We start from the raw sequence: 27,980 nt of genomic DNA on the forward strand, positions 1-27,980 counted from the left end.
TCCAAAACCATTCTCTGCTCGTCCTTTAGAAAATCAACTTGAGGTATTTTGGATAACACCGCTGAAATTGCTGCTTCCATCCCGACGCATGATAACTCCTCGCACGCCGCCATTACTGTTGTGATTCAGGGAGGGGGCGGGCACAGCCGAACTACCCTGGGGGAGGGTGTTGCGTTCGATAAACGTCATACCCACTGAAATCCCTCCCTACGATCCTGATTCGTCGTGCTGCCCCGGTTATTTCGAAAACGGAGGAGGAGAGCGAATCACAGGTGTACCAGAAGGTTTGTGTAGCCCAGCCCCCTGGGCGTCAACACATACAGTAGCTTCTGGTTTACCAGGAAAGTAACTACCTGATAGGAGAAAAACAATGTTGCAACTGCCCCCGGTCTCACCCTGCTGCTCTGGACCAGAAAATGAATGGCGACACAAAGACTTACTGTCACTCAAGGTTCGAAGTTGGCAGAAGACATTTATTGTTTTGCCTCTTGTTGCTTACTCAATTTATTAGTAATGACAACCAATAATGACAATAAAAATGTTACACATGTGCTTGGCATGCACTGTATATCACTCTTCACAAGCTCATTTGCCAACAGCCACATGGGGACAATGCACGCTGTGATCATTCTTCTTCACCACTTCAAAAGTGCACTGCTTCCAGTCGCGAAGCACCTCACAGTCCTCAGGGAATCCAGAAGGCCTCCCCATACTGTAAAATTATAATACATTAAAAAACAGACACTAAATTCAGTGCAAGTTTATACATCACTGATCATGTATGTTATGGTGTATATACATCATAAAAAGTGAAAATGTTAGCCTGGAATCACTCCGTTCAGGTCGCTGAGGGCCATGGATGGAACCAAACTATCCAAATGGTTAAAATTGCTTCGGACTTTCCCAAAGCTATAACTAATCAAGCTGCCACTTCCTGTTAGCTGTGGCCATTCTGCTGTCTTGGAACTTGCATTGTGTTTGGGCCCAAGCTGGTGTCTGTTGTGGTGATATTACAAGGACCAGGTGCGTTTCTCGACAATGAAATTTCCCATTGGCAACCTACAGTACCAAGTTGCTAAATAATTTTATGAAATGGGGATTTGTTTTCCATATATAAATGCGTATTTTAAATGTAACATTGTTTTCAAACTTGTTGATTGGGTTGTAATGTATTTTTGGAAAAAAAAGTTTCCACACTCCTTTGGATTTTTTTCTTCTTTAAGTTATTTTTTCTTCTTTTTATTCATTCATTCAATGGCAAGCATGATGACGCTTGGACCTCTCGGTCTTCCTCAGATGGGTTGTAATGTATAAATTCACCATACTTGGGCCATGGATGGAGGTATAGGCGAAGGTCATCATCGGAATCAAACGTGCAACCTTTTGATTCAAAGACCAACTCTGAAAGGTTGTGCCATCAGATAAGCACACATTGTGCTAACACATTGTACCATGCTGTACAGTACATGGGAAGCACCTTCTCTCTTACCGGTCACAGCAGTCCATTCCAACAGCTCATTTATTGCCCCTTTATAAACACTTGTGAACATTTTGATGATAATTAGTTCATTATTTATAAAGTGTTCATAAAGCTGTGAATAGGATGTTATCCCAAATTGTTACCGTAGCGTTTTCATTAGGACCACTTTCTTTCTTACCGGTGACAGCAGCTCATTCTGCTGGTTCCACAGGAGCACTGTATGCACTGGCTGTTGGTCCACGAGGAGCCCACCTCATGCCAGTCCTTATCAGTGTCATCTTGGCACGGGTCCTGGGCTGAAAAAGCACACATCCATGCAGATTTTTTTTTGTAAACCTGTTTGTTTGATAACTTACATCACAATAGTGAATATTTATACAAGCACTGCAGGGTACAGCTACTTACAAACCCCAACTCCGGTGAAGTTGGGACGTTTATTAAACTGAATAAAATCAAAATGCTATCATTTTCAAAACATTCAATCCATTAATTAGATGGAGAATAGTGAAAAGACAACATATTAAGTGTCAAAACTGAGAAAAAATATTGTTTTGGGGGACATATGTACTCATTTCTGATTTGATAACTGCAACATGTCTCAAATAAGTTGGGACGGGGATCAGTGAAATGTAATAAACATCCAAATAAGATACAACAACAAGGAAGAACATTTCAAAAAGAATTATACTGATGGACAATATGAGTGTCCAGGTATAAGACCATCACAGAAAGGCTGAGTCACTCAGAATAAAAGATGCAGAGGGAATAATTACCATAGTAATTACATACATTTTTGAATTCCCTTTGATTTATCATGATCGAATGTATATGACACCTATTTTTGTTATTAAAATCAATGTATAGGTCAATGACATCATGAAATATGTAGAGCGTGTTGGCACTAGGGCCGACTTCAGGCAACTCCACAGGCCGACAAGGATTGTCCTTAGTATAAAAACCCTTTCAAAAAGAAAGAAAAGAAAAAAAGAAAAGAAAGGGTTTTTATACTAAGGACAATCCTTGTCGGCCTGTGGAGTTGCCTGAAGTCGGCCCTAGTGCCAACACGCTCTAAATGAAAGGACTTTAGTCTTCTTACTTCAAGAGCACCCACAGTTTGGAGTTTACTAAGTTGGAGAACAAGAGCGCTCAGTCAACCTTTTCTGTTTGAACATGAAATATGTATTGGCTGTAGTCTTACTCTAGCACTCAATTAAATCTATTGAAAAATTGACCATATTGAGAACGGTTTGTGTGTGCTAATGATAGAGGGCTTTCACATTCTCCTATGCACCCGAGCTCACTTGAAATAGACTGTTAAGATAATTAATGCCTTTATACATGTTGTTATTACCTTCGCCGTGTATTTATTTGTGAATATGTGTGTTTTGCCCGCCGTGTATTTTTATTTGTGTATATGTCTGTTTGTTTGTTTGTTTGTTTGTTTTGTACTTCGTATAACTCAGACAGAACTGAGACGATTTTTATGAAATTTAGTGGGATGATTGGTCATGACCCAAGGAACAATCGATTAGTTTTTGGGAGTGATTGGGTCAAAGGTCAAGGTCAAAATGTTTGTTTGTACTTTGTATAACTCAGACAGAACTGAGCCGATTTTTATGAAATTTAGTGAGATGATTGGTCATGACCCAAGGAACAATCGATTAGTTTTTGGGAGTGATTGGGTCAAAGGTCAAAGGTCAAGGTCACGAAAAGGTCAAAAACGTAAATTGAGCCGATTTTTATGAACTTTTGTGGGATGATTGGTCATGACCCAAGGAACAATCAATTACTTTCTGGGAGTGATTGGGTCAAAGGTCAAGGTCATGAAAAGATCAAAAACGTAAATTGAGCCGATTTTTATGACATTTAGTGGGATGATTGGTCATGACCCAAGGAACAATCGATTACTTTTTGGGAGTGATTGGGTCAAAGGTCAAGGTCAAGGTCACGAAAAGGTCAAAAACGTAAATTGCGCCAATTTTCATGAAATTTACTGGGATGATTGGTCCTGACCCAAGGAACAATCGATTACTTTTTGGGAGTGATTGGGTCAAAGCTCAAGGTCAAGGTCATGATAAGGTCAAAAAACTTTTTCTTTGCCAAGCACTATATACCAGAACAACGTGTGCATGCTGAATTGAATAAGAGGTCAAGACTGGGCCAAAAATGTAATATTACGATATTCCGGTTCGATTTAAATGAAACTAACACCAAAATTTGGAGAATGTTATGCCCCACACTCTGAAGATGGCCAGAAAAAAACAAGTGGCGTAGGCGAAGGTTTGCGCTCTACCGAGTGCCCATTCTAGTTATGAAAATGTAACCATTTGCATGAGCTAGATGAACTTTGTATGAACCCTGTTTTGTTCTCTCTCTCTCTCTCTCTCTCTCTCTCTCTCTCTCTCTCTCTCTCTCTGTACATTCCTGACGATAAGAGAGGTCTCTTCCTTAAAGGCCTGATAAGCAGTTAATTCAGTGTTGACGTAAAGCATAAACCTTGGAAAGATTGATGTTTCCAACAGTCTCTTTGAAACGATATGTTTACGTATGCATGGCTGTATATAACCCCAGAAGTCAGAAGTCAGCAGAAGTTGCAGAAGTCAATTCTTTTTGAAAATAATAGTCTTGCACATTCTGTGCTACAGTGAAAATGGACTATCCAACTTGTGTTAGTGTTAACTTCAAAAGTTAGCCTCCATGATGGCATGGGGGTGCAGTAGTGCATTGGTTAAGCTGATCTCACTCATCTGTAGAGTTAAATACAGTTCTGAATTATATAAATGGGTTTTTTAAACAGCATGAAAAGCCAATTGTGCATTATATTTTGAAGGGAGATCTTCGATTACAAAGGACAAAGTGCATTCTTTACTATGTTTTAACAGTCTAACTCCATCATAAGGACCAGCAGGTGATAAAATGGCTGGCTTTTGGTCAAGATCTGACACACTGTAAGCACTACAGATAGGAAAACATAGCAAAACATGACGAGGACTACTCCCACCATTTAAGCTGTTGAAATTTCATGTCGAAGACAGGAATGAACACTGTTTTTATATAAAATCATCTAATCTGTTAATGTAATTAACGGATAAGTGTTGTCCTTTATTTTGTTTTTAGTTTTCCTCGACATTTGCTGCCTTTTATTATCCCCGTCCTAACTCTTTTGAGACGCGTTGTTTTTACATATTCATGAATATCCCCCAAAACAATGATTTTGGTCAGTTTTGATGACTGATGTGTTTTCTTTGTACCGTTCTCCATCTAATATAGGAATAAAACATTTTGAAAATGGCAGTATTTTGTTATTATTCACAATTTACCTTGCATCCCAACTTCTATGAGTTGAGGTTTGTAATAAAGGAAATCAAGGACTTTTTATATATGTGACTTCACAATGAGACTATAATGTCATGTATACACAATGACCTTGTAATTAATTAGTGCAAAACACAAAACTAATGAAGATCATAATGAAAATGTAACTTTAATGACTTGTTAAGTGCAGACTGGAGTAGGTACAGTACCTCCCATTTTCTTTGGTCCCATATAGCAGCCAGCGTTGGCGAATGCTGCCAGAGAACACAGGATGAGGGCAAGGGCTAGACACCGCTGCAGAGACAGAGACACAGAGAGAGTTTAATTTAGTATATTTCATAAATGTATCGTTAATGATGACATGGTAAGTAGTACAAAAAGACAGGAACTATAGCAATAATAAGGTTATAGACATGGTGGTAAAACATAACGACTAACGAGTAACGACAGGATTTGAGCCATCACCAAAAGCACATCAAAACGCAGACTACTGACACAGGGGACAAGTTGAACATAATACTTGCAGAGTGGACCTCAACTTTAGTGTGTCAAGTCACCTGAATGTGCTGTGCTGATCTTTGATGTGGCTTTGATATTATAAATAGTAAATCCAATGCGAATGACAAAGACCGTGTAGGTCAAAAGGTCGGTCAGTCTATTTGCCTTGAAAAAGTAAAAAAAATATTGCAACCGGAGTGTCACAGTTCCCGCCTCTTTATTTTTATTTTTTAAATGTGTGCGAATGTCATACATGAAGTGTATGAGTTGTCATGAGATGACTTGGTGAGTGTGTCAAAAACTTGCAGTATCCAAAGGTACACAGGCCTAAGTAATTCTATGTTCTAGCTACCATAAAACCATGGCAAAAGGGCTTGAGAGAGTTAATGAGAAATTGTAAACAGATAGCCGACAATAAAATGCTTGCAAAAAGACTTACCATATTTGCAGATTCAGCTTGTCTTTCTTTCTCTTCTGACTGACTGGGATCTAGGAAGAGGAGTTTTTAAAGCAAACACCCCAGCCCTAAGGAGGGAGGAGCCTCTCTTCATTGGGCATCATTGAATTTAGCATCTCCGCACCATTGGATGCTAGACCAAGTAATAACAGGCAAGGCTCATTTTGACATTGGGAGGGAAAGTGGAAAACAGCTATCCTAGCGGTTACGTTATAACACCGGGGCAATCCTATGGAAACTCCAATAGATGAGGTTTTTTTTTAAATCCCACAAAAATATGACGCTGAACTTGCACACCAGACACATGTTTCAGCTTACACAATAGGATGAACTACTACCTGTGAAAATGTTGAGTCATTTTTTGCCCTTTTAAGAAAAATAGGAAGTTCTTCGCGTTTCTTCACATTCTTGTAATCCTGTGAGTTCCCTATTGGTGTCTTATTACACATGTATACACTCGATTAGTTTGGTTTGGTTTTAGCTTCTCTAGTAGATATGATGGCTTCTGTGGTGACGACGAGTAACCGTTTGGCTATGCTAATTTGGCTATGGTAATTACATGGAGTAAACACGTCACACATGCGAGTCAGTGTAGTTCTGTATTCGCTTTTTTAAGAATAGTAAAATCAGTTCAGATCAGTTAGAAACCGAACATTTTACCACCTGAATCGTTAAAACGGGGCAACATGCATATTATGACAGTCACTACTCCTACTTCGTCGTCAGGGCCGAGATGTATTTTTTTAAAAGAAAAAAAAAATTCATTTGATGCAGAGACTTGGAACGTTGCCAGCATGGGGCGATGAGATGACTTTCTTTCCCTATTGCAGTTGTGCCATCCTCGCTTTCCTTGGTTTAGTAGCCTAGGCCCTAGTCCCATTCATTATGTTTTCATTTATTAGATTTCCATCGACAAACTTTATGTGTAAGACAGAATTATGTGGACGTATTGGTTTGACTATTTGGCCTTATATTAAGGGATTTTGGAACAGATAGACGAGAAAATGATGATTTGGTTGAAGGGGCCAAACGGCTGCAAGGCTGTTGCAAGACTTACGCCGGCTCCACACTAAAGCGTGGCAGAACGGCAGAGAGACGACAGGTCTTCCTGCTGTTTCGGTCGGTGTGTTCTACTCAGCCTTTCACAATGACAGCGTCGGCGTGCGCAGCCAGTCCAGTTCCAAACCCCACCCCCCACAGCCAACGCTAGTGTGCTACTTTGCCATTCATTTGAATGGGACACCGCGGGACGCTGCTGTCCAAAATCCGCTCCAGTTCTATTTTCCAAATGCAGCGCAAAGCGAAGTCGGCTCCCACGCCCCTGACGCCCGACTACTGCCGATTGGTATGGAAGGACAGATATGTTTCCATGTATTTTCGGCACTACCGGTAAAAATCGCATCCGTCCCGTGACGCTTCACCGCTTTGGTGTGAATGAGACCTAAAGTGCGCTGATCTGCCATTGCTCAATTAACCTTGCGTACGCATTTTGTGGCAGGCCACAAAGTTGCAGTGGACAAACAAACAAAAACTCGATCACAAACAACAACCTCGAACGATCACATAAACTCCTTGGCGGAGGTAATTACAGGCTGGTCGGGGTCAACTCTATAACCCCTTTTCTACTGTGCTTTTTCTACCCGGTACATGTCGACACAGCACAACTCGGCCACCATTTGTTGCTTTTCCATTAGGCAGGTACAGCACGACACAGCTGGATCACCAGCCCTCTATTAGGGCACTCGCCTGCTATGCGGCTGACCCAGGCTTGATTCCTGGCCCGGGTCCTTTGCCGACCCCTCCCTGTCTCTCTCCCAATTTGCTTTCTGTCCACCTCTCACACTGTCCTATTAAATAAAGTCGAAAAAGACCAAAACAAATCTTTAGAATCAGGCACGTGCACTCCAATACGGCAGGGGAGGCAGTGCCTCACCAGCTCCATCCAGACATCATGAGATTGATGAGATGCAGTAAATGTGAATAATAGTAACAATAATAACTATTGTCTTCGAGCATCTGTACCATAACTACCATTTGTGCAGTATTCAATCAAGTTTCAATCATTTTCGTGGCCAAAATCGTAATATTTGCCCATTTCATATCAAATTGCTCTGAATACGCTGAACATGGGGCAGCTCCGAGCCTTGCCACATCACGGATTGCGCAATCCCTCGTTAACAAGCTTGAGCGCATGCGCCTTTTGCTCGTTCTGTGTATGCAACCTCGTAATATTGTATGAAACGCTTTTATACACTTAATAGAAATATGCATGGTGTGCCCTCATTTTCCTGATAATAATTTACTATTTTCTACGTGTGATGATCATTTCTTTACTCTGAACCCTTTGGCATAATGCCCACTGTAAAATACAGTGGTGCGGCAAGCAGCAGCCTGGCCGCAACCTCGTTTTGGCGTTGACAGTCTTGCTGGGCCTCGTTTCCCGATAACAATGGTTCTTAGCCTTACGTGTGTCGTTAACCAGTGATCCTACGAATGTTCTTAGATTTCCTAAGACTGTTTCCCAAAGACACTCGTACATGAACGCGCGTGCACAGCCTCTAAGATCATTCGTAGCGTCGCTCTTAAGGATCGCTGTCCACATATGTGGTGCTGAAGTGTCCTCGGAGTGAACTGCGCCGTCATCTGCTGCTAAACCATTTACAAAATGTAAGGCGTGTGTCAGTATCAAAGTTGTTTTCTATAAAGGTGGAACTAGGGTTTAATCCCGGGACCCGGGATTCCCGGGAAATCTGATCAAAACAATTTCCCGTTTCCCGGGAAAGCCATGACGGGAAACCGGGAAAAAAAATAAGTGCGTGTCTATTTGTTGTCCTAGCAACAGTAAGCAACAGTGCCATCTAGCAGCGGTAACACTTCAGGCTCACTTAAAGTGTTTATGAAACGAAAACAAACTGTCATTCCCATTAAAGCCTTGTTTTTTCTGATAGCATCGATGAGACTTTGAACCCAATCATCCTGGAGGAACTTGTGAAAATGGCAACTCAAAGTGTGAATTCTGTGAAATTTGGTGTGACTAATGAGCTGGGCTGTGACATCATAGAGGGGAGTCCCAGGTTTGCTAGTATGGCGATCTGAGAAAACAACACACATGTGATGGACCCACATCTTATAAAGGAACCAAAATTCTGATACAAACATCAGCGTGTCGAAAAACCACACATCCAACCTCATGAGAAAAAAAACAGCAGCAGAAATCTATTTCAGAGGCACTGATACATCTGCAGAAAGTGACATGTCTGACAGGCGAAGTGACGATTGTTGACATAGCCTGACAGTTCGTTTTGTTTATGGTTACGGTTGCTAAGGGCGCTTTGCCATGACCCACAGATGACATGGCGTGTGTATTTGTTGACAAATGGGGGGCATTTTGATTCAATTGCGCGATATAGTGTGATTGAAATGCATGTAGGCTACATGCAAAAATATCATCAACTAGAGAAAAAAACGGAGGTATTAGGCTGTTGGAAAAACGCCCTATATAGCCTGAGTCCTCAGCATATTCTTAGCATTTATCATTATTATTATTTTTTGTGCTCAAAGTCACAGGCGTCGCGTGTCCCTCAGCCGGACTCTGAGGACGAGGTGTGTCCAAACGTCAGCCACACGTGCACCACAATACTCAAAACAAACAATCAACGCTTCAAAGTAGGCCTACGCTATGTGCATCTCCGTTTATTCGCTAAGCAGTAGCAGGACTTTTTCTAGGATTTTTTGGCATGAGGGAGCATCATGGCAGGTTACAGGGGGTGAAGGGGGGTGTTCCCCCCCATGAATGAGAAATTTATTAGGGGCGCTCAAATATATATATATATATATATATATAAAAATAAAAGTATGAGGGTGCACCCACGGAGAAAAAGTCCTGAGTAGCCCAATCTGTGAGTTGGCTGTCCTCGACCGAGAGCACCACGCTGATGCGCGGATATCCTCCCAAAACCACTTTATTGACCAGTTGAATGGCAATCAACAAAAAGTGCATATTCCGAGAGCATTCGCATCGGTTTGGCATGTAATGTGCATTACCCTTTCCTGAAAACAACATACAAAGCAGATGGACAAGGTAAAACGAGTAGCCTAAAGCAAAGCAGTGCACTCACCTGTCTTCGTGCCCGAGCAGTTACAGGGGCAGTTTCAGTCTGCACGCCGGCGATGTCAATTGTTGGAACTGCTTGAGGCAATAGCATTCTCTTCAGTCCAACCATGCCCGCGACCTCCACATTTGTGGTGAAGCACAAGGGGTGGAAATGTGTCGAGCACAACAGTGACCACGAGCTTGCTTCAAAACCACGCATTGGATCCACAGAGCCCTAGCTTGATTTAGCCTTCTCCTTGTCGGCCACAGTTCCATCATTCTTCACAGAAGGGAACTTGTGCAAAGATATTCCTTCTGTCAAGTAGCCATTTTTGCAGCTGGCACCGTTCGGCCATCCAGCAACACACTGCTTGACACTGCGCTTTGTTTTGGTACTAGCCGCCATTGATCTGAACAAGGTGGAATGAGGTGAACTCACCCCTTCTATGTCACGCATATCATTTGCATAAAATTTGCATGTCACCAAAAAAACACTTTTTGGGAACGTTTTAACATGACTTTTAGGACAAAATATCACCCAGAAAATATCCCATTTTATTCACAAGGCTTAGAACTTTCAGAATCTGTCCTGGAAATGGTCAAATTCCTTTATTTTGTTTTCGTTTCATAAACACTTTAAGCAGCAGCAGTACAGGCCCATTTCAGCACTAGAGGTGCGCGGTTGACGTATTATTTCATCCGCAACCGCTTCTCAGAATTTCTAATCCACCCGCTATCCACCCGCCCTAATGTTTTTTCTCCAATTTCCAAAACCGAATCCGCCCGCCATCCGCCTATTAGTTTTTAGTATTTAAGATGCCTGAGGCACATAAACGATCGTCTTTTTCAAGCAGTGCAGGTCATTTACATCTTGCCAGCCCATGTTTAAAAAAATCTCTAACTTATAGGCCTAGCGATTCCCAACTTGTCTCCACCCATCGCACAATGTGAAAGTTGAAACGTGTGGATGCTTTAATGCAGCCTAAATTTAAACTGTTTAAATACATCCAGGCCTTTTTATTAGAATACCATGAAAAAGTTGATTTATTTCAATAATTCCATCAATACTGTTAAACTGTCATGGATTGTAGATTCATGGCCCAGTTTTTTAACTATTCCAATCATTATTTTTTTTCTTTTTATATACGTTGGCCTTCCAGCTCAAAAAAACCATGAATTGGGGAATTCGCATTATTAGAATATTGTTATAAAATCACATTTTTCTTCATCAAAATTCTGGTCACATTAAATCAGTTGAAATTTGGTACTTTCTACATAACATGCAATGGTCAATACTTGGTTAGGACATTCTCTGTCTTCATAATGGCCATGATGCGTTTAACATTGAAGTCAATGGCAAAAACAGTGCATGGGAGTTATGGAAGCCCAGATATCCTTGATGCTTTGCTGTCAGCTGTTCTTGTTTGTTGACCTGGTGCCCCACACTTCACTCTTCAATATACCCTGTAGATTTCCATGCCACGTTTTGGTGTTAACTCACCAGTTTAATTCTAACTCAACAGAAATAAAACCCCATTCATTTTCAATGGGGTTTCATTTCTGGTTATTTAGAATTAAACTGGTGAGTTAGCGCCAAAACGTGGCATGGAAATCTACAGGGTATATTGAAGAGTGAAGTGTGGGACACCAGGTCAGCTATACAAAAACAGCTGACGGCAAAGCATCAAGGATATCTGGCCTTCCATTACTCCCATGCACTGTTTCTGCCATTGACTTCAATGTTAAACGCATCATGGCCGTTATTATTAATAATATTAAGACAGAGAGAGTCCTAACCAAGTATTGAACATTGCATGTTGTGTAGAAAGTACCAAAGTTCAACTGATTTGATGTGCACTGATGTGAAACAAATTTTGATGAAGAAAATTGTGATTTTATTACAATATTCTAATGATGTGAATTCCCCAATTCATGGTTTTTTTGAGCTGGAAGACCAAAATGTGTAAAAATAAACAATTTAATGATTGGAATAGTTAAAAAACTGGGCCATGAATCTACAATCCATGACAGTGTAACATTATTGATGGAATTATGGAAATAAATCAACTTTTTCATGGTATTCTAATAAAAAGGCCTGGAGCTGTACATCCAGTCCAAGCAGCACAATCGAAACTATTGGCTATCTAGCTTACAAGTTTGGCTGGTATCCAATAAGACGAGTCAAGTGACATTAAGGTCTTGCGAAGAGTGCAGAGAATTACGTCGCGCGCGTGTGTGTGAGCGAGAGAGGGTGAGAGAGGGAGCGATTCCAAACTTGTCTCCACCCATCGCACAACGTGAAAGTTAACGTGTGCTTTCATGCAGCCTAATTGTACCAATTTTGCCTCCTCTCCAAGCAGCACAATCGAAACTATTGGCTATCTAGCTTGCAAGTTTGGCTGGTCTATCCAACAAGATGAGTCAAGTGACATAGGCCTATGTCTTGCGAAGAGTGCAAGCGTCGCTTGTGTGTGTGTGAGCGAGAGAACTAGAGAGAGAGCGAGAGAGAGAGAGGCGCTTCCCAAAATCACTCTGCAGAAAGGGCAAGGCGATGTCTCCAAATATTAGACAAAATGCAGCTTATTTTAGTTAAGTAGACATCAGGAAAGTATTTTGTTTAATAGCAAAGCCGAGCTGATTGGTTCATATTGCTCTGAAAGACACTGAAGTCTATGCCTATATTTTAATGGGTTTATGCGCGCGAGGTCACCTAACTGTAGTGACGTCCGGTGCTATTACGAGAGGAAAACGATAGCACTTGGGCAAACAATAAAGTCAGTTTAGCCATGCATACCTGCCTATGATGAACCAGTTTTCTTGTTTGAAAAAACACTCTTCCCGGCGCTAAAGCAAACTGCCATTTCTGACTGACCCAGATGAAATCGCATGCACGGAACTCCACGATTGAGATGACATCGCTTAGGCTATATTTCCCACCGCTTTCACAGTAGCCAACAGTGAAACATTGTTCTCATGAAGCTGGCGGTAGACGTGTATCCACAGGTGAAGGATAATGTGCCATGATTTTGCGCACAACCTCAAACACAATTCCTTAATGGAAAATAGCCAACCCACTGTTGCATCAAACTTATAGGTGAAAGTCGTGACGTGAGCTCCACCAACAATCCACCGTCATTGATAAGCGCTGCATGCTGCGCACAGGCTATCATCTTATAGGCCTACTTCATTATTATTGTGTTGGTGGATAGGAGAGCTTAATCTTAATTCCTTTCTCCCAATAATGATACAAACAGTAACAGCTTGATACAAAATGCCAGTTTGGAAGGAACAGTTGAATTATAGCCTCTACATGACTAGATCAAAAAATGGGAGGGGAAAAAAAAAAACGGGATTTCCCTGGATTCCCGGGAAATGGGTCGTCCGATCCCGGGATTTGATTCATGCCATTTTCGGGAAAAATATTAAACCCTAGGTGGGACTACATTTGTAGCAGTTTGCAACTATCGACAGGAGTTATTGTTGGCAAATGAAATAAAATGCACACACACAATGAAATCATGCAAAACTCCCAACTGACGGTAATAACCATGAGCTACGCCGTTAAGACCCAGATAAAGCGCGTGCAGTTGGCTACTGCTGCTTAATATTTAAGAAGACAAGTAGGCCTAGTTGGAGTTCCAAATTGGGATGCGCAAAGTTACAACCTCAAGGCGTTCAAGGCTTGACAACTGTCGGGAGCACGTCAGCATGCTGTTATGAAAAACAATGTCCATCAAAATTGACACATCCCCTCGCTGCCTTTTTGTTATTGCTTAGCCTACTAGAGTCGGAATAGGGAGAGCAGAGCTTGGCACGTGGTGAGCGGTGCGCAAAGTAGCCTACCGCGCGCTCAAGGCTTTCACAACTGTGAGGACATTTTTGCACGGCAGTCTGCTGTTATTAAAACAAAAAATCTACATGAATCCCCATCGCTGCCTTTTTTGTCATAGCTTACCCTTCGCCTACAACTATCATGTATTTTCTGCGTCGCCTTCCCTTTCTTAGGCTACTTGAAAATGAAAGAGGGTGCAACAACTCGCTGACCATTTTTCTTTAAAAAATATAAAATAAATAAAGTTTCGGAAGTGGCCTTCCGACATCAACACTCTTGTCTCTGGTTGCCGAAGCCCCTTATTAATTTTGCCTTGTTCTTGTTCATGAAGCACCCACACAAATTATGATTGATCACAGTTTAATTATGCCCAGGTTTATCAAACACAGTCGAACTATTTTACTACCTGTAAAATATTTCCAAACACATTGCTTTTATTTTATACACATCCACAATTAGCCTAATGTTACCTTCTTATTTTCGTTGCAGTGTCAACTGTGCTGCCATGATATTTACACTCCCGTCTTAAAACATCAACTTGAAGCGCAAGTTTCCTCTTTTCCTATGGGTGTCTCCACTGTGCCATGCCGCTCGCGTCTTAAAACAGCAATCTTATGCGCAGGTTTCTTCTTTTCCCTTCATATCCTGTGGGTGTCTCCACTGTGCCATGCCGCTACGATCAATCTTAACGCGTTAAGACTACTCTAGACCACTCGTGGATTGCTCGTAGAGTTACGTGTAAACCTGCGATGGTTCTTTGCTAAGTTGGCTTTGGGAAACGCTCCGTGAGCTCTACGATGGTGTTACGTGTGAACTTAAGTTGCACGTAGCGTTAAGTAGTACTTAAGGTCCTTTCGGAAACGAGGCCCTGGTCAGTTACATCATAGCGCAACCTAAATCTGAAGTTCAAAATACAGTCAGACGGTGTCATTAGTGTTCGCTAGCTTGTTCACTTTGACTGCAACCATGGAAGTGGATTTCATAACGAAACTTAGAGCATTCTTGAAGTTGGATTTCCAAGGGAAAAAAAGATGTGATAAAGACTGGGCGACCGACAGAGCTGAAGGGTTTGCTGCAGGTGACCGGTCAGAAGATTAGAACGACCCGATCATTTTCTTCCGTTTTATTTTCAACATGGCGCCCGTTTAGTGCGTGAAGTGTCCATCGTTCAAGCACTGCGTTTTCCGCCATTGTTAGGGCATCATCCGGGCGCTTTTCAGTGCACTGAACTAACAAAATTTTACTTTGAAAGCGCCCTATGCACTGAAATATAGTGCCCGAAGTGCGCCATCTGAGACACCCCAAGTTCCTCACCAGCCATAAACCTGACCGCACGTCACTGTTTAGAATAGAACAATCAATGGTTCCCACAGCCCATTGGTCCCACTTCACAAATACGTTTTCATTAGTTTTTAGGAAAATTGCTCCCTCAGAGGTTAGTAGTATCTTGTTGTATTATATTGTTGGTGTGTACTGACTTCAGTTTAGGCATGATTTCTCTGTGGTTAGGGAAAGGTTTTGGCAAGTCCATCTATACTATTATTACTATTTTTGGCTTTTGTCTAGTTTGCTAGGCCTAGCATGGTAGCATAGTTTTGGCTTTTGTCTAGTTTGCTAGGCCTAGTATGGTAGGGGAAACTGAGGACACTTGCAACAGAATATGTTTGCAAGATCTAGTTTTTTTTCTCCTATCAGATACAAGCTAGAATGACTATACTCAAACTGCAGAAAGATATATTCACCTGATAGGAGAAAAAACAATTGATGTTGCAACTGTTCCCTTGTCTCCCCCTGCTCCTCTGGACCAGAAAATGAATGGTGACACAAAGACTTACTGTCACTCACGGTTAGAAGTTGGCAGAAGACATTTATTGCGTTGCCACTTATTGCTTACTACTTTTTAATAACAATGACAACCAACATATTCAAATGGCCTTGATCAAATGTTTACACATGTGTAGTGTTACGCTTGACACATACAGTATATCACTTTTCACAAGCTCATTTGCCAACAGCCGCATGGGGACACTGAACGCTGTGATCGTTTTTCTTCACCACTTCAAAAGTGCACTCCTTCCAGTCGCGAAGCACCTCACAGTCCTCAGGGAATCCAGAAGGCCTCCCCATACTGTAAAATAATAATACATTTAAAAAACACACATTAAATTCAGTGCAAGTTTATACATCACTGATCATGTATGTTATGGTGTTTATACATCATACCAGTGATGACATGGCACTAGCAAGCCAAGTGAGCCTAAAAAGCCCAAGAGTCTAAGACTAAAAAGTGAAAATGTTAGCCTGGAATCACTCAAGCTGAGGCCCATGGATGGAACCAAACTGTCCAATACGCACGAACGGCCATCTGGGTACTTTGCTCGTTAATGTGCGTTACGCCCCTTAAATGAGCACAGTCCATGCTTCATCCACGGCTGTTTGGCTATATTATTTGAACAGCCGGCAACACAACACGTTTTCGGCATGTTTAGCGTGAACAACGCTAGTCTACAGGTCCGTGTCTTTTGTTTATTCTTTCCCAACACCGCCAATTGACTTGCATTGGCTTCCCCCACAATGTTTTCCCCCAAAAAAGGGTGTAACGCACATGGCACATGTCATGCCGTTCATGTGTATGGTTAAAATTGCCTCAGCCTTTCCCAAAGCTATAACTAATCAAGCGGCCGCTTTCTGTGAGCCGTGGCCATTCTGCTGTCTTCACCATCATGCCAAAGCCTGAACACTCTTCTTGGAACTTGCGTTGTGTTTGGGCCCAAGCTGGTGTCTATTGTGGTGATCTTACAAGGACCAGGGGTGCGTTTCTCACAAGGGGTGCGTTTCTCGACAATGACATTTCCCAATGGCAACCTAATAAGTTGCTAAATAATTTCATGAAATGGGGATTTGTTTTCCATATGTAAATGTGTATTCTAAATGTAATCTTGTTTTCAAAATTGTTGATTGGGTTGTAATGTATAAATTGCACCTCTGGGTCACTATACTTGGGCCATGGGTGGAGGTATAGGGGAATGTCACCATGGGAATCAAACGTGGAACCTTTTGATTCAAAGACCAACTCTGTAAGGTTGTGCCATCAGATTAGCACACATTGTGCTAACACATTGTACCATGCAGTACAGTACATGGGAAGCATCTTCTCTCTTACCGGTCACAGCAGTCCATTGCAATAGCTGTGCAGGAGCACTCCATGCACTTGCTGTTGGTCCACGAGGAGCCCACCTCATGCCAGTCCTTATCTGTGTCATCTTGGCACGGTTCTTGGGCTGTAAAAGTACACGTCCACGCGGAGATTTATACATTTTTTAAAAACCTGTTTCTTTGATGGCCTACATCACATTATGTGACTTCACAATAATACCGTAATGTCATGTATACACAATGACCTTGTAATCAAAAGTGCAATACACAAAACTTATGAGTATAATGTAAAACTTAAAAGTATTATTATAATGAAAATGTAACTTTGTATTGAATTGATTTATTAAGTATGGACTGGAGTAGATACAGTACCTCCAACTCTCTTTGGTCCCATATAGCAATAAGCGTTGGCGAATGCTGCCAGAGAACACAGGATGAGGGCAAGGGCTAGACAACGCTGAGGAGACAGAGACACAGAGAGAGTTTCATTAAGTATATTTCATAAATGTATCGTTAATGATGACATGGTTAGACATGGTGGTAAAACATCTATGTAACTTACTGACATGACATGAATGTACACCACCAGGACAATAAAAGTCAGGAGTGACGAGAGGATTTGAGTCATCACCAAAAGCACATCAAAATACAGACTGACACAGGGACAAGCTGAACATAAAGGTGCATACACACCACCAGCGCGGACGTCCACTTAACGTGTATCCGGTATCAGTCTGAAACGGTTAGAATACATGTAAATTGATCATGCCTTGCACACAGGAGCGTGGTGTAAGCGCGCGATACTTCTTGAAAATAGAACTCGAGTCTATTTTCCTGCGCGGACGTCCGCGTTCAATGAGCGGGCTCCATTGAAAATGAATGGCTGCTGCCCGCGGATAGAACGTGGACGCTGACTGTGCAGTGTGCAAGGCAGCCCGCGAACCTCTCGGACTTGCGATACTCCCGGACACGTTAAGTGAATATCTCAATCTGCATGTACCGTAATACGTGCACAGTGGACCTCAAATTTAGTGTGCCAAGTCACTTGAATGGGCTGTGCTGATCTTTGATGTGGCTTTGATATTATAAATAACAAATCAAATAAATGAGAAAATCATAAATGCGTTAAGTACTAATGTCATACATGAAGTGTATGAGTTGACATGAGATGACTTTGTGAGTGTGTCAAAAACTTGCCATATTCAAAGGTACATAGGCCCAAGTAAATCTATGCACTACTAGCTCCCATAAAACCATGGCAAAACAGCTTGAGAGAGTCAATGAGAAATTGTAAACAGATAGCCTACAATAAAATGCTTGCAAAAAGACTTACCATATTTGCAGATTCAGCTTGTCTTTCTTTATCTTCTGACTGACTGGGAACTGGGAAGAGGAGATTTTAAAGCAGGTACCCCAGCCCTAAGGAGGGAGGAGCCTCTCTTCATTGGGCATCACTGAAATCGGCATCTCCGCACCATGTGTAAGACAGAATGATGTGGATGTATTGGTTTGACTATTAGGCCCTATTTTAAGGGATTTTGGAATAGAGAGAAGAGAGAATGATGATTTGGCTGCAAGGCTGCTGCAAGGCTCAAGTGCGCTGATCTGCCATTGCTCAATAAGCAAAGTTGCAGCGGACGAACGAACAAAAACCTGAACACACACAACAAACTCGGACAATCACATTACCTCCTTGGCTGAGGTAATTACAGGCTGGTCGGGGTCAGCTCTATAGGCCCTTTTCTACTGTGCTTTTTCTACCCGGTACAGGTCGACACAGCACAACTCGGCCACCATTTGTTGTTTTTCGATTAGGCAGGTACAGCTCGAACACCAGGCATTTTTTGGCCGTCTGAACCGAGCTGAGCGGGTCTTTCGCTGCCTACTACCCAGAATGATGATGATCATGATCATCATTTGATATCAAAAAATAATGATGGTGGCCACCAGATGAACTTGGAATGCTCTTTACTTTGACACTGTATTACTTTGATATTAAAATCGAAGGCAGATATCAACATTGCAGTATCCAAATATGAAACAATTGATAGCCTACTTTGATAGATGAGTTCTCTGTCGGCTGTTTGTAGTGGAAACACAAACCGGGCTGGTTTAACAGCATCACTCAATCAGGCCCTGCCGTGGCCAACAGGTAGGGCACTCGCCTGACATGCGGCTGACCCGGGCTTGATTCCTGGCCCGGGTACTTTGCCGACCACTCCCCATCTCTCTCCCAATTTGCTTCCTGTCCACCTCTCACACTGTCCTATCAAATAAAGTCGAAAAAGACCAAAACAAATCTTTAGAATAGAACAATCAATGGTTCCCACAGCCCATTAGTCCCACTTCACAAATACTTTTTCATTAGTTTTTTTTAGGCCAATTGCTCCCACAGAGGTAAGTATCTTGTTCTATTATATTGTTGGTGTGTACTGACTGAGATTCAGACATTTCTCTGTGGTTAGGGTTAGGGAAAGGTTTTGGCAAGTCCATCTATACTATTATTACTATTTTTGGCGTTTGTCTAGTTTGCTAGGCCTAGCATGGTAGCGTAGTTTTGGCTTTTGTCTAGTTTGCTAGGCCTAGCATGGTAGGGGAAACCGAGGACACTTGCAACAGAATATGGTTGCAACATCTAGTTTTTTTCTCCTATCAGATACAAGCTAGAATGACTATACTCAAACTGCAGAAAGATATATTCACCTGATAGGAGAACAAACAATTGATGTTGCAACCATCCCCTGTTGCAACTGTCACCGGTCTCCCCTACTCCTCTGGAGCAGAAAATGAATAGCGACACAAAGACATACTATCACTCAGGCCTAGAAGTTGTCAGAAGCCATTTATTGTTTTCCCACTTATTGCTTACTAACAATGAATTCCCTAATACTCAAATGGCCCTGATCAAAAGTTTACACATGTGTAGTGCTATGCTAGACATCTCCTGTACACTCTTCACCAGCTCATTTGCCAAGAAAAATCCCCGTGTTGGGACAGTGCACGCTGTGATCATTCTTATTCACCACTTCAAAAGTGCACTGTTTCCAGTCGTAAAGCACCTCCCGTCTCCACTTAAGTCGGTTTTATGCGCGCACCTTTTACGCGCTTCCATCTTGCGCGCATTCTCCCCTCTGAAATATTACCACACCCCTCGCGCTTAACTCCGAAAAACAGTGTGTAGCCCAACATGAGCGTGATATATGCTAAATGGGGGGATGAGTCTTCCCCGACTTCATCAGTTGTGGCTATGAAGAAACCACGGAGCATGGATTTTCAGGTCAACCATGTGAAAACCTCGGCAATCCATTGAAAGCCAAAACCGAACATTAACTTTGAAATTAAAACCACGTGGCAAAAGTTGTCGTGCAAAAGCATTTCAAAATCTAACCTTCGCTCCTTTTCACAAACACAAGGCGAGTAGTGGAGGTGAGATAATGAGATGGAAACGCGATGTGTCCCATTCGCGGGAACTGTAGCTCAGCGTTTTGGAGCACAGCAACAGGTTGATTGAAATAATACACATGATGAAACGTTTTGTTAGAAAATGGAGTTTGGTATGTTGCCTAGACCAGTTATTCTTAACCATATAGGGCCGCAAACCAAAGTTGGGCCGCGCGCACAACCTCCAGGGCCACAGAAAACTTTCAGTTTCGCACCAGTGGGCCGACAGGGCTGCGGTACTGCATGGACGAGTAGCGTTATTAGGCCCAAATGCTTTAGTGAGCCTTTTCCCAAATTCGACTGTCATAACGCAATGACCACACCCCGCTGTTTTTGTTTAAGGTAATAGGAGATTCATCAAGAATAAGATGGAAACACACGTTGCTGTAGGCTATTTGGAAAAAGAGAAATTACCAACCGCTTTCCAGCTGATTTGGCGACGTGTCCTAATATCCCCATGTTTTAGTCATTAGAACTTAGTTAAGCGGTTAGGCCTACTCAAAATAAATATAGTTACTGAATATGTATCCCTCTGTCGAAGTGTCTACACATTGGTCCTTTCACGAATTTTCCTTGATACTGGAAACTTTTCCAACCGGCTGAGAAATTTCTCTTCCCATCTCTCTCTCATCACGTTGCGTTTTCACATCAGCAGAAAAGCGTCCTGAATTTAGAAACAGCAGATTCATTACAAATCGGAAGTCAAGAGCTGTCATGCAAACTCTGAGCTGTCAGAGATGCATTCAAATGTGTGAAGGACTCTGGCTACCTATAATATCTGAATAATTCTGAGTGGATTTTTCAGTAGTGAGATTAAATGTGTGAGATTAATATCAGCCATTAATTGGTACAGTTCTATCCCTTGTGATAAAATACTTAATTAATTGCCTATTTATTTATAATTTATATCATACTATAAAATATTATATTATATAATCCCAATAATATAATATAATATAATATAATATAATATAATATAATATAATATAATATAATATAATATGCGCCCCAGGACGCTGTGCATTGGAAAAAATGGGCCTCAACCTCAAAAAGGTTAAGAATCTCTGGCCTAGACAATTCCAGATCAAAAACTGATTTAAAATGCTGATCATTGCCTCTTAATTCCCTCAGTAACAAACACATTGTATTTGCGGACTTTTAAAAGCGCTTCTCCGCTTCTCTGTACAGCTACGTGACATTAATATCATTGGAAATATGTGGGTCTCAGCTGTCCGTCAGCATTTGACAGGCTACATGCATGCTGAAGAATAAACAAGGAAATCGATCGTCATGAAAAAACGACTTTAAAAAACGACTTTATACTTTGTCACAGACATGGGAATTAGTTGGACATGGACATGCAATGCGAAGCCAGGACTTAAACGCGCAGCGGATGGGGTCTAATAGAGACCAGAAGTGAAATGCCAAAGACATGCTCTGATAGGCTATGTAGGCCTACCTTTTTACTTTTAGCTGTAATGAGATTCAGGAAATATTTTCTGCCTTACAAAAACAGGTCAACCTGTAGCCTACCTCAGTAGGTGGTGGCTTTGTATGTCGGGCATCAGTTCAGAAAGTTTAATAGGCTACATGCACATATGCACGAGTTCCAATAAATCACAAAAGTGGAGGAGTTGCAATAAAAACCCTTTACTTAACGTTGTGGCTACAACATAGTAAAAACGGTGAATGTTGTTTTTGAATAGGCATACTTTGGGTGGCTGTTAGGACGACTTGAACAGCGGTCTTTAGTCTGACGTGCCTTGTCAACTTTCGCATGGTGCAACGAGGTGTTTTTGGTTTTGGTTACTGTCCGTGGGGACAACATGATGATCCTCATACTGATTAATTAATTACTTGCTTTTGTTTGTAAGTTCACCGATATGAGAACATGCTCTGGGCAGCTGGTCATATTTTGTCACAATTAATGTAGGATGTTTATGTGGAACTGTGAATGAATTTCGATTTTGAGTCACGCTGACGGTAAGGAACATCAACAAAGCATACCGTGTAACATGTTCAAAATGCGAGCCAAGCGAGCATCAAAAGCAATATTACATTTTACCTCATAGTGGCACTTGACCTTACTACAGCCCTTTGATGTGCGTATAGGGAAAAGCGCGTAAGTGGATGGGAGAATACGCTTACAATTGATTTACATGAGAAACTCCCCGATTTTGGCCTGGCCCCACCCAAAGTGCGCAACTGATGAAATCCTGCGTAAGCCCCGCTTAATCACTGACTTGAGTAGGCGCAGAGGCGCTGTTGCGCACTTTTTTTGTCTTAAGCGGGTGGGAGAATACAGCCCTGACTGTATATTTTTTCTTTTTCAGGCCATTCTCTATAAACCCTAGATATGGTTGTGTGTGAATAATCAGTAGTTTCAGAAATAGGCCTACTCAAACCGAGCCCTTCTGGCACCAACCGCGAATGGTAATTTGACTCAATGTTGCTTTTGTATCAGCTCTAACCAGTCTGATCTCTCTCCTTTGACCCCTCCCATCAACAAGGCATTCACCCACAGAACTGCTATTCACTGTATATATTTTTTTCAGACAATTCTCTATAAACCCTAGATACGCTTGTGTGTGATTATCTTAGTAAATCAGTAGTTTCTGAAATAGGCCTACTCAAACCAAGCCCTTCTGGCACCATCCGCCATGCCATGTTCAAAGTCATTTAAATAACCTTTCTTCCTCATTCTGATGTTCCGTTTGAAGTGCATCTGTCACGGACAGAAGACGACCCAAGAGCGCAAGTTCAAATTCAGAGTTGTTTATTGAAGGGTTCAGGGGGGAAGAGGAGTGAGTGAATCTTGAGGTCTTTGGAGGTGCCGGTTCCAGGGGTGCTAGGAGTGCCAGGGGTGTCAGGGGTTCCAGGGGTGCTTGGGGCTCTGGGGTTTTCCAGGGTCCTGTGGGTTACCTGGGGCTCCGGGGGTCACCAAGTGTCCGGGGGTTTCCAGTCCAAAGTGCCTAGTGTGTGTGTCCCCCAGTGATCGAGCGGCGTGTCGGGCTGAGGGTGGTGAAGCGTCTGGGCTCGCTCATCTGGTGGTCGGAGAACTGGGGGAACACACACACAAAAGCAATATGAATGGCAGGCAGAAGTACAGACCAGGGCTAGGCAATAATTGTGGTGAGAGACAGAAGGCAGAATCGAGTTACCGGAGGGGCTGAAGATCAGAGAGTAGTCGAGGTCCAGAAGGCAGGTCGGGATAGTCGGGGCAGAAGAACAGGGAGGCAGTCAAGAGGATCGGAATCAGACAGGAGTCAGAGCGTAGACAGGCAGGTTACTGGTCCGGGTTTGAAGACGATCTGACAGGGCTTGGCTGAAAAACAGGGCTTGATATACTGGGAGAGGTTAGTGGGGAAATGCAGTGCAGCTGGCAGAGTAATTAGAACAGAGTGAGGCAAGGTGAGGATGGCGAGTGGAAAATGCAGTGCAGCTGGCCAGGTAACAAGAGCAGAGCAGGGCGGAGCCAGGTGGAGCTCGTTAGGCAGAGTAGGGAGAGAGTGAGCAGAGTGGCAGAGAATTGAATGCAATTAAGGTTGCTACCAGGGAGAGAGAGTGCTCATGACAGCATCAGATCATCTCAACCTTGTCTACATGCGTAAATACATCGGGTTGCTACCATCTCATTGTCTAATCAGAAACTTGTGTCAATGAAAATTTGGCTCTATGGGCTTAATAAAGTGGCCGGTGAGTGTATATTCACCGTAGCTACATGATAGGAGAAAATACAAACCCCAACTCCATAGAAGTTGGGACACAAGGGTGTGAACTGTGAATAATAATAAAATACTGCCATTTTCAAAAAGTCTGGGTCTGACATTAGTTGGAGAACGGTATAAAGAAAATATATCAGCCATCAAAACTGACCAAAATTATTGTTTTGGGGGATATTGATGAATATGTAAATCCAACGCGTCTCAAAAGAGTTTTGAAGTTAGCACTAACACAAGTTGCATGGTCAATTTTCACTGTAGTACAGGATGTGCAAGGCTATTATTTTCAAAAAGAATTGACTTCCACAACTTCTGCTGACTTCTGTAAGCAAATTACAGTTTCCCATGTCTTCTGGGTCTATTTGAAGTGAGCTCGGGTGGATAGGGGAATGTTTGCACACATGAAGCGTCCTTAATATAGTCAAGTTTTCACTAGCTGTAATTCTCGGAGTGCTAGAGTGAGACTACAGCCAATATATATTTTATGATGTTATGAACCTATACAATGATTTTAATGACAAAAATATGTCTTATATACACTCAATCACGGTAAATCAAAGGAATTCAAAACTTTATGTAATACAGTAACTATGGTAATTGTTCCCTCTGCATCTTTAATTCTGAGTGACTCAGCCTCTCTGTGATTGTCTTATACCTGGACACTCAAATTGTACATCAGTAATTCATTTCGAAATGTTCTTCCTTTTTGTTTTATCTTATTTGGATGTTTATTTGGATGTGATTTCACTGATCCCCGTCCCAACTTATTTGAGACGTGTTGCAGTTATCAAATTAGAAATGAGTACATATGTCCCCTAAAACAATATTTTTCTCGGTTTTAACACTTGATATGTTGTCTTTTCACTATTCTCCATCTAAGGAATGTATTGAATGTTTTGAAAATGATAGCATTTTGATTTTATTCTCAGTTTACCAAACGTCCCAACGTCACCGGAGTTGGGGTTTGTACATGTTACATTACATTACATTACATTACATTACATTACATTACACTTGAAAGCTGATGCTTTCATTTATTCAAAGCGACTTACAGTTATTATTTTTCAGGGTATTGGGTACAGTCGCTGGAGCAATGTAGGGTTAGGTGACTTGCTCAAGGGCACTTCAGCCGTGGATGGAGATGTAGGGAGAGGTCAGGGGAGATTCGAACCTGCAACCCTTAGATTGAAAGACCAACTCTGTAGGCCACGGCTGGATGTTACAACTATCTTCTGTTGTAACTATCCCCTGTCTCCCCTACACTCCTCTGGAGCAGAAAATGAATGGAGACACAGAGACTTAGGCCTACTGTCACTCAAGGTAAGAAGTTGGCAGAAGCCATTTATTTTTTGCCACGTATTGCTTACTCCTTTTAAATAATAATAATAACCAAAATACTCAAATGGCCCTGATCAAAAGTTAACACATGTGTAGCGCTTTGTTTGACATTTACATCCCTCATGACATGTACATGTACATCACATCATTGATATGTACAGGCTCATTTCCCGAGTTCAGTAGCGAGGGGACATGGCGCGCTGTGATCGTTCTTCTCCACCACTTCATAAGTGCACTGCTTCCAGTTGTAAAGCACCTCACATTCATCAGGGAGCGAATCAGGCTTCCACATACTGAAAATAGTAGTAAATGAAAAAACACATTAAATTCAGTGCAGATTTATACATCACTGATACCTAAGCTAAATCCCGGCAAAAATTATTTTGGCCGCTAGATGGGTTAATCTAGTTTGCTAGGCTAGCATGGTGGGGGAGATAGGGGAAAGTTGCAAAAGGGACTGGTTGCAACATCTAGTTTTTTTCCCTTATCAGATACAAACTAGAATGACTATAGTCAAACAGCAGAAAGATATATTCACTACAGAGAGCTGATAGCAGAACAAAAAATTATGTTGCAGCACCCCCTGTTGCAACTGACCACCGTCTCCCTCTGCTCCTCTGCATCAGAACAAATGGATTGACAATTGAGCTGGATTGATTTCAGTAAGTTCATATAGCCTACTGTATATTATCAGCTGGATATGTGAAGTTGTTGTCAGAAATATGTGAAAGGACTTCTTCACATTTATGGATGTGTTTTGTGAAATAGGAATTTGTTTTCCATATGCAAGTGTGTATTCTAAATGTAATATTTTCAAACTTGTTGATTTGTTTTGTAATGTGTAAATTGCACCACTGGGCCACCATACTTCAGCCATGGAGGTGTAGGGAAAGTCTTCATGGGATTTGAATGTGCAACTCAAGACCAACTCTGCTAAATAGTGGTGTAACAGTATACAAAAATCATGGTTCGGTAGGTACCTTAGTTTTTGGGGTCAGGGTTTGGTATATTTTTGGTACATTTTCATCAGTGTAAGAAATACTGGTAGTACTTTTCTCAGAGTCTCAAGAAGAACAAGCCTCTGCACCTGTTTTTTTTCTTGCATTATCTCTCAGCATCCTGCATGAGCCACTGCATATAGTGGCAGCATAATGTAATCTACTTTTCAGTACAGCACTGTTTGGTTCGGTACCACTCTGTTCGGTTCCGAATAAAATACAGTGTACCGTTATAGGCCTACTAACACATTGCACCATGCAGTATGAGAAGCATTTTCTCTCTTATAGATCACAGCAGGCCATTCCGGCTGTGTCACAGGAGCACTCCATGCACTGGCTGTTGGTCCATGAGGAGTCCACCTCATGCCAGTCCTTATCTGCGGCATCTTGGCACGGATCCTGGCCTGTAAATACACACACATACCCATGCGGGCAGACAAAGTTTGAAAATGGCGTGATTTGGTATGGCGTGCTCTTATCCAGATAGTTTGTTGGTTTCTTTGGTTTGGATGCTCTTTAGTCCAAGGTATTGGACATCCAGGTTCAAGAATGGGCATACATTCTCTGACTAAGGCACTCCAACTTAAAATGTAAAAAAAATCCCTGTTTGTTTGAAAACCTACATCACTTAAATGCACTGTAGGGTACAGACACTTGGTAAAGTAAGCACCTTTCATATAATGTGACTTCACAATGATAATGTTATGTATACACAATGACCTTGTAATTAATTAGTGTAATACACAAAGATTATAACGAAAATGCAACATTGTAATGATTTCTAAAGTATGGCTCCGAGTACAGTAGCCTACTTTCCACTTCCTTTAGTGTCGTATCGCAGGCAGCGTTGGTGAATGCTGCCAGAGAACACAGGATGAGGGCAAGGGCTAGACAACGCTGCAGAGACAGAGACACAGAGAGAGTTTCATTTAGTACATTTCATAAATGTATCGTTAATGATGACATGGTAAAGACAGGAACTATGGCAATAATGAAGTTATAGACATGGTGGTATAACATCTATGTAACTTACAGACATGGCATGAATGTACACCAACAACATGGCGGGACAATAAAAATCAGGAGTGATGAGAGGATTTGAGTGTTGAGCTATCACCAAAAGGACAGCCAAACGCAGGCTAGTATTGACACGTGTAAAAGCTGAATACTTGCAGAGTGGACCTCAACTTGAGTGGGATAAGTCACCTGAATGGTGCTGTGTTGGTCTTTGATGTGGCTCTGATATTATACATAACAAATCCAACAATAAAGGAGAAATGTGAGAGTTATCATAAATGACAAGTGTATGAGATGACATGAGATGACTTGGTGCGTGTGAAAAAAACTTTCCATATTCAAACGTATACTGTATAGTAATTCTAAATACACCTGCTACCATAAACCCATGGCAAAAAGACTTATCATATTTGCAAATCAGGCTTGAGAAAGTCAGTGAGTAATTGTAAACAGTAACCAGACAGTATAAAATAAAAGCATTGCAATAAAAAGACTTACCATATTTGCAGACTCTCTCTTCTGACTGGCTGGGTACTCTGAAGAGGAGTTTTTAAAGCAGACAGACACCCCATCCCTGTGGAGGGAGGAGCCTCTCTTCACTGGGTATCACTCAAATCAAGTTACACAGTAGTC

At 41.8% G+C, this 27,980-nt stretch overlaps 2 protein-coding genes across 3 annotated transcripts; both read right to left on the bottom strand.

Moving 5' to 3' along the window:
- Positions 1–491: 491 nt before the first annotated feature.
- Positions 492–27,972, bottom strand: LOC134446168 (beta-microseminoprotein-like). Of its 2 annotated transcripts, none has more exons than XM_063195472.1 (4): positions 27,846–27,972; positions 5,005–5,089; positions 1,659–1,776; positions 492–712 (listed from the first exon to the last, which is right to left on the bottom strand). In XM_063195472.1, the coding sequence occupies exons 1-4, from the start codon at positions 27,846–27,848 to the stop codon at positions 586–588; spliced, it is 333 nt and encodes a 110-aa protein (XP_063051542.1). In that variant the 5' UTR covers positions 27,849–27,972; the 3' UTR covers positions 492–585. The 2 variants fall into 2 exon arrangements, with proteins under 2 accessions (XP_063051542.1, XP_063051543.1); XM_063195473.1 differs by lacking the exon at positions 27,846–27,972 and adding an exon at positions 5,733–5,807.
- Positions 15,542–18,241, bottom strand: LOC134445431 (beta-microseminoprotein-like). Its single transcript, XM_063194512.1, has 4 exons — positions 18,165–18,241; positions 17,204–17,288; positions 16,839–16,956; positions 15,542–15,803 (listed from the first exon to the last, which is right to left on the bottom strand). Exons 1-4 carry the CDS (start codon positions 18,165–18,167, stop codon positions 15,677–15,679), a joined length of 333 nt encoding a protein of 110 aa, XP_063050582.1. The 5' UTR covers positions 18,168–18,241; the 3' UTR covers positions 15,542–15,676.
- Positions 27,973–27,980: the final 8 nt, after the last annotated feature.

Source organism: Engraulis encrasicolus, chromosome 3 (genome assembly GCF_034702125.1).
Source record: "Engraulis encrasicolus isolate BLACKSEA-1 chromosome 3, IST_EnEncr_1.0, whole genome shotgun sequence".
NCBI lineage: Eukaryota > Metazoa > Chordata > Actinopteri > Clupeiformes > Engraulidae > Engraulis > Engraulis encrasicolus.

What these genes read in the sequence shown, in the direction of transcription:
- LOC134445431 (XM_063194512.1), bottom strand. An exon ending in GGGACCAAAGAGAGTTGGAG is followed by an intron (nt 16,957 to 17,203) that starts GTACTGTATCTA and finishes GTACTTTTACAG; the next exon opens with CCCAAGAACCGTGCCAAGAT. An exon ending in GCAATGGACTGCTGTGACCG is followed by an intron (nt 15,804 to 16,838) that starts GTAAGAGAGAAG and finishes ATTATTTTACAG; the next exon opens with TATGGGGAGGCCTTCTGGAT.
- LOC134446168 (XM_063195472.1), bottom strand. An exon ending in GGGACCAAAGAAAATGGGAG is followed by an intron (nt 1,777 to 5,004) that starts GTACTGTACCTA and finishes GTGCTTTTTCAG; the next exon opens with CCCAGGACCCGTGCCAAGAT. An exon ending in AGAATGAGCTGCTGTCACCG is followed by an intron (nt 713 to 1,658) that starts GTAAGAAAGAAA and finishes ATAATTTTACAG; the next exon opens with TATGGGGAGGCCTTCTGGAT.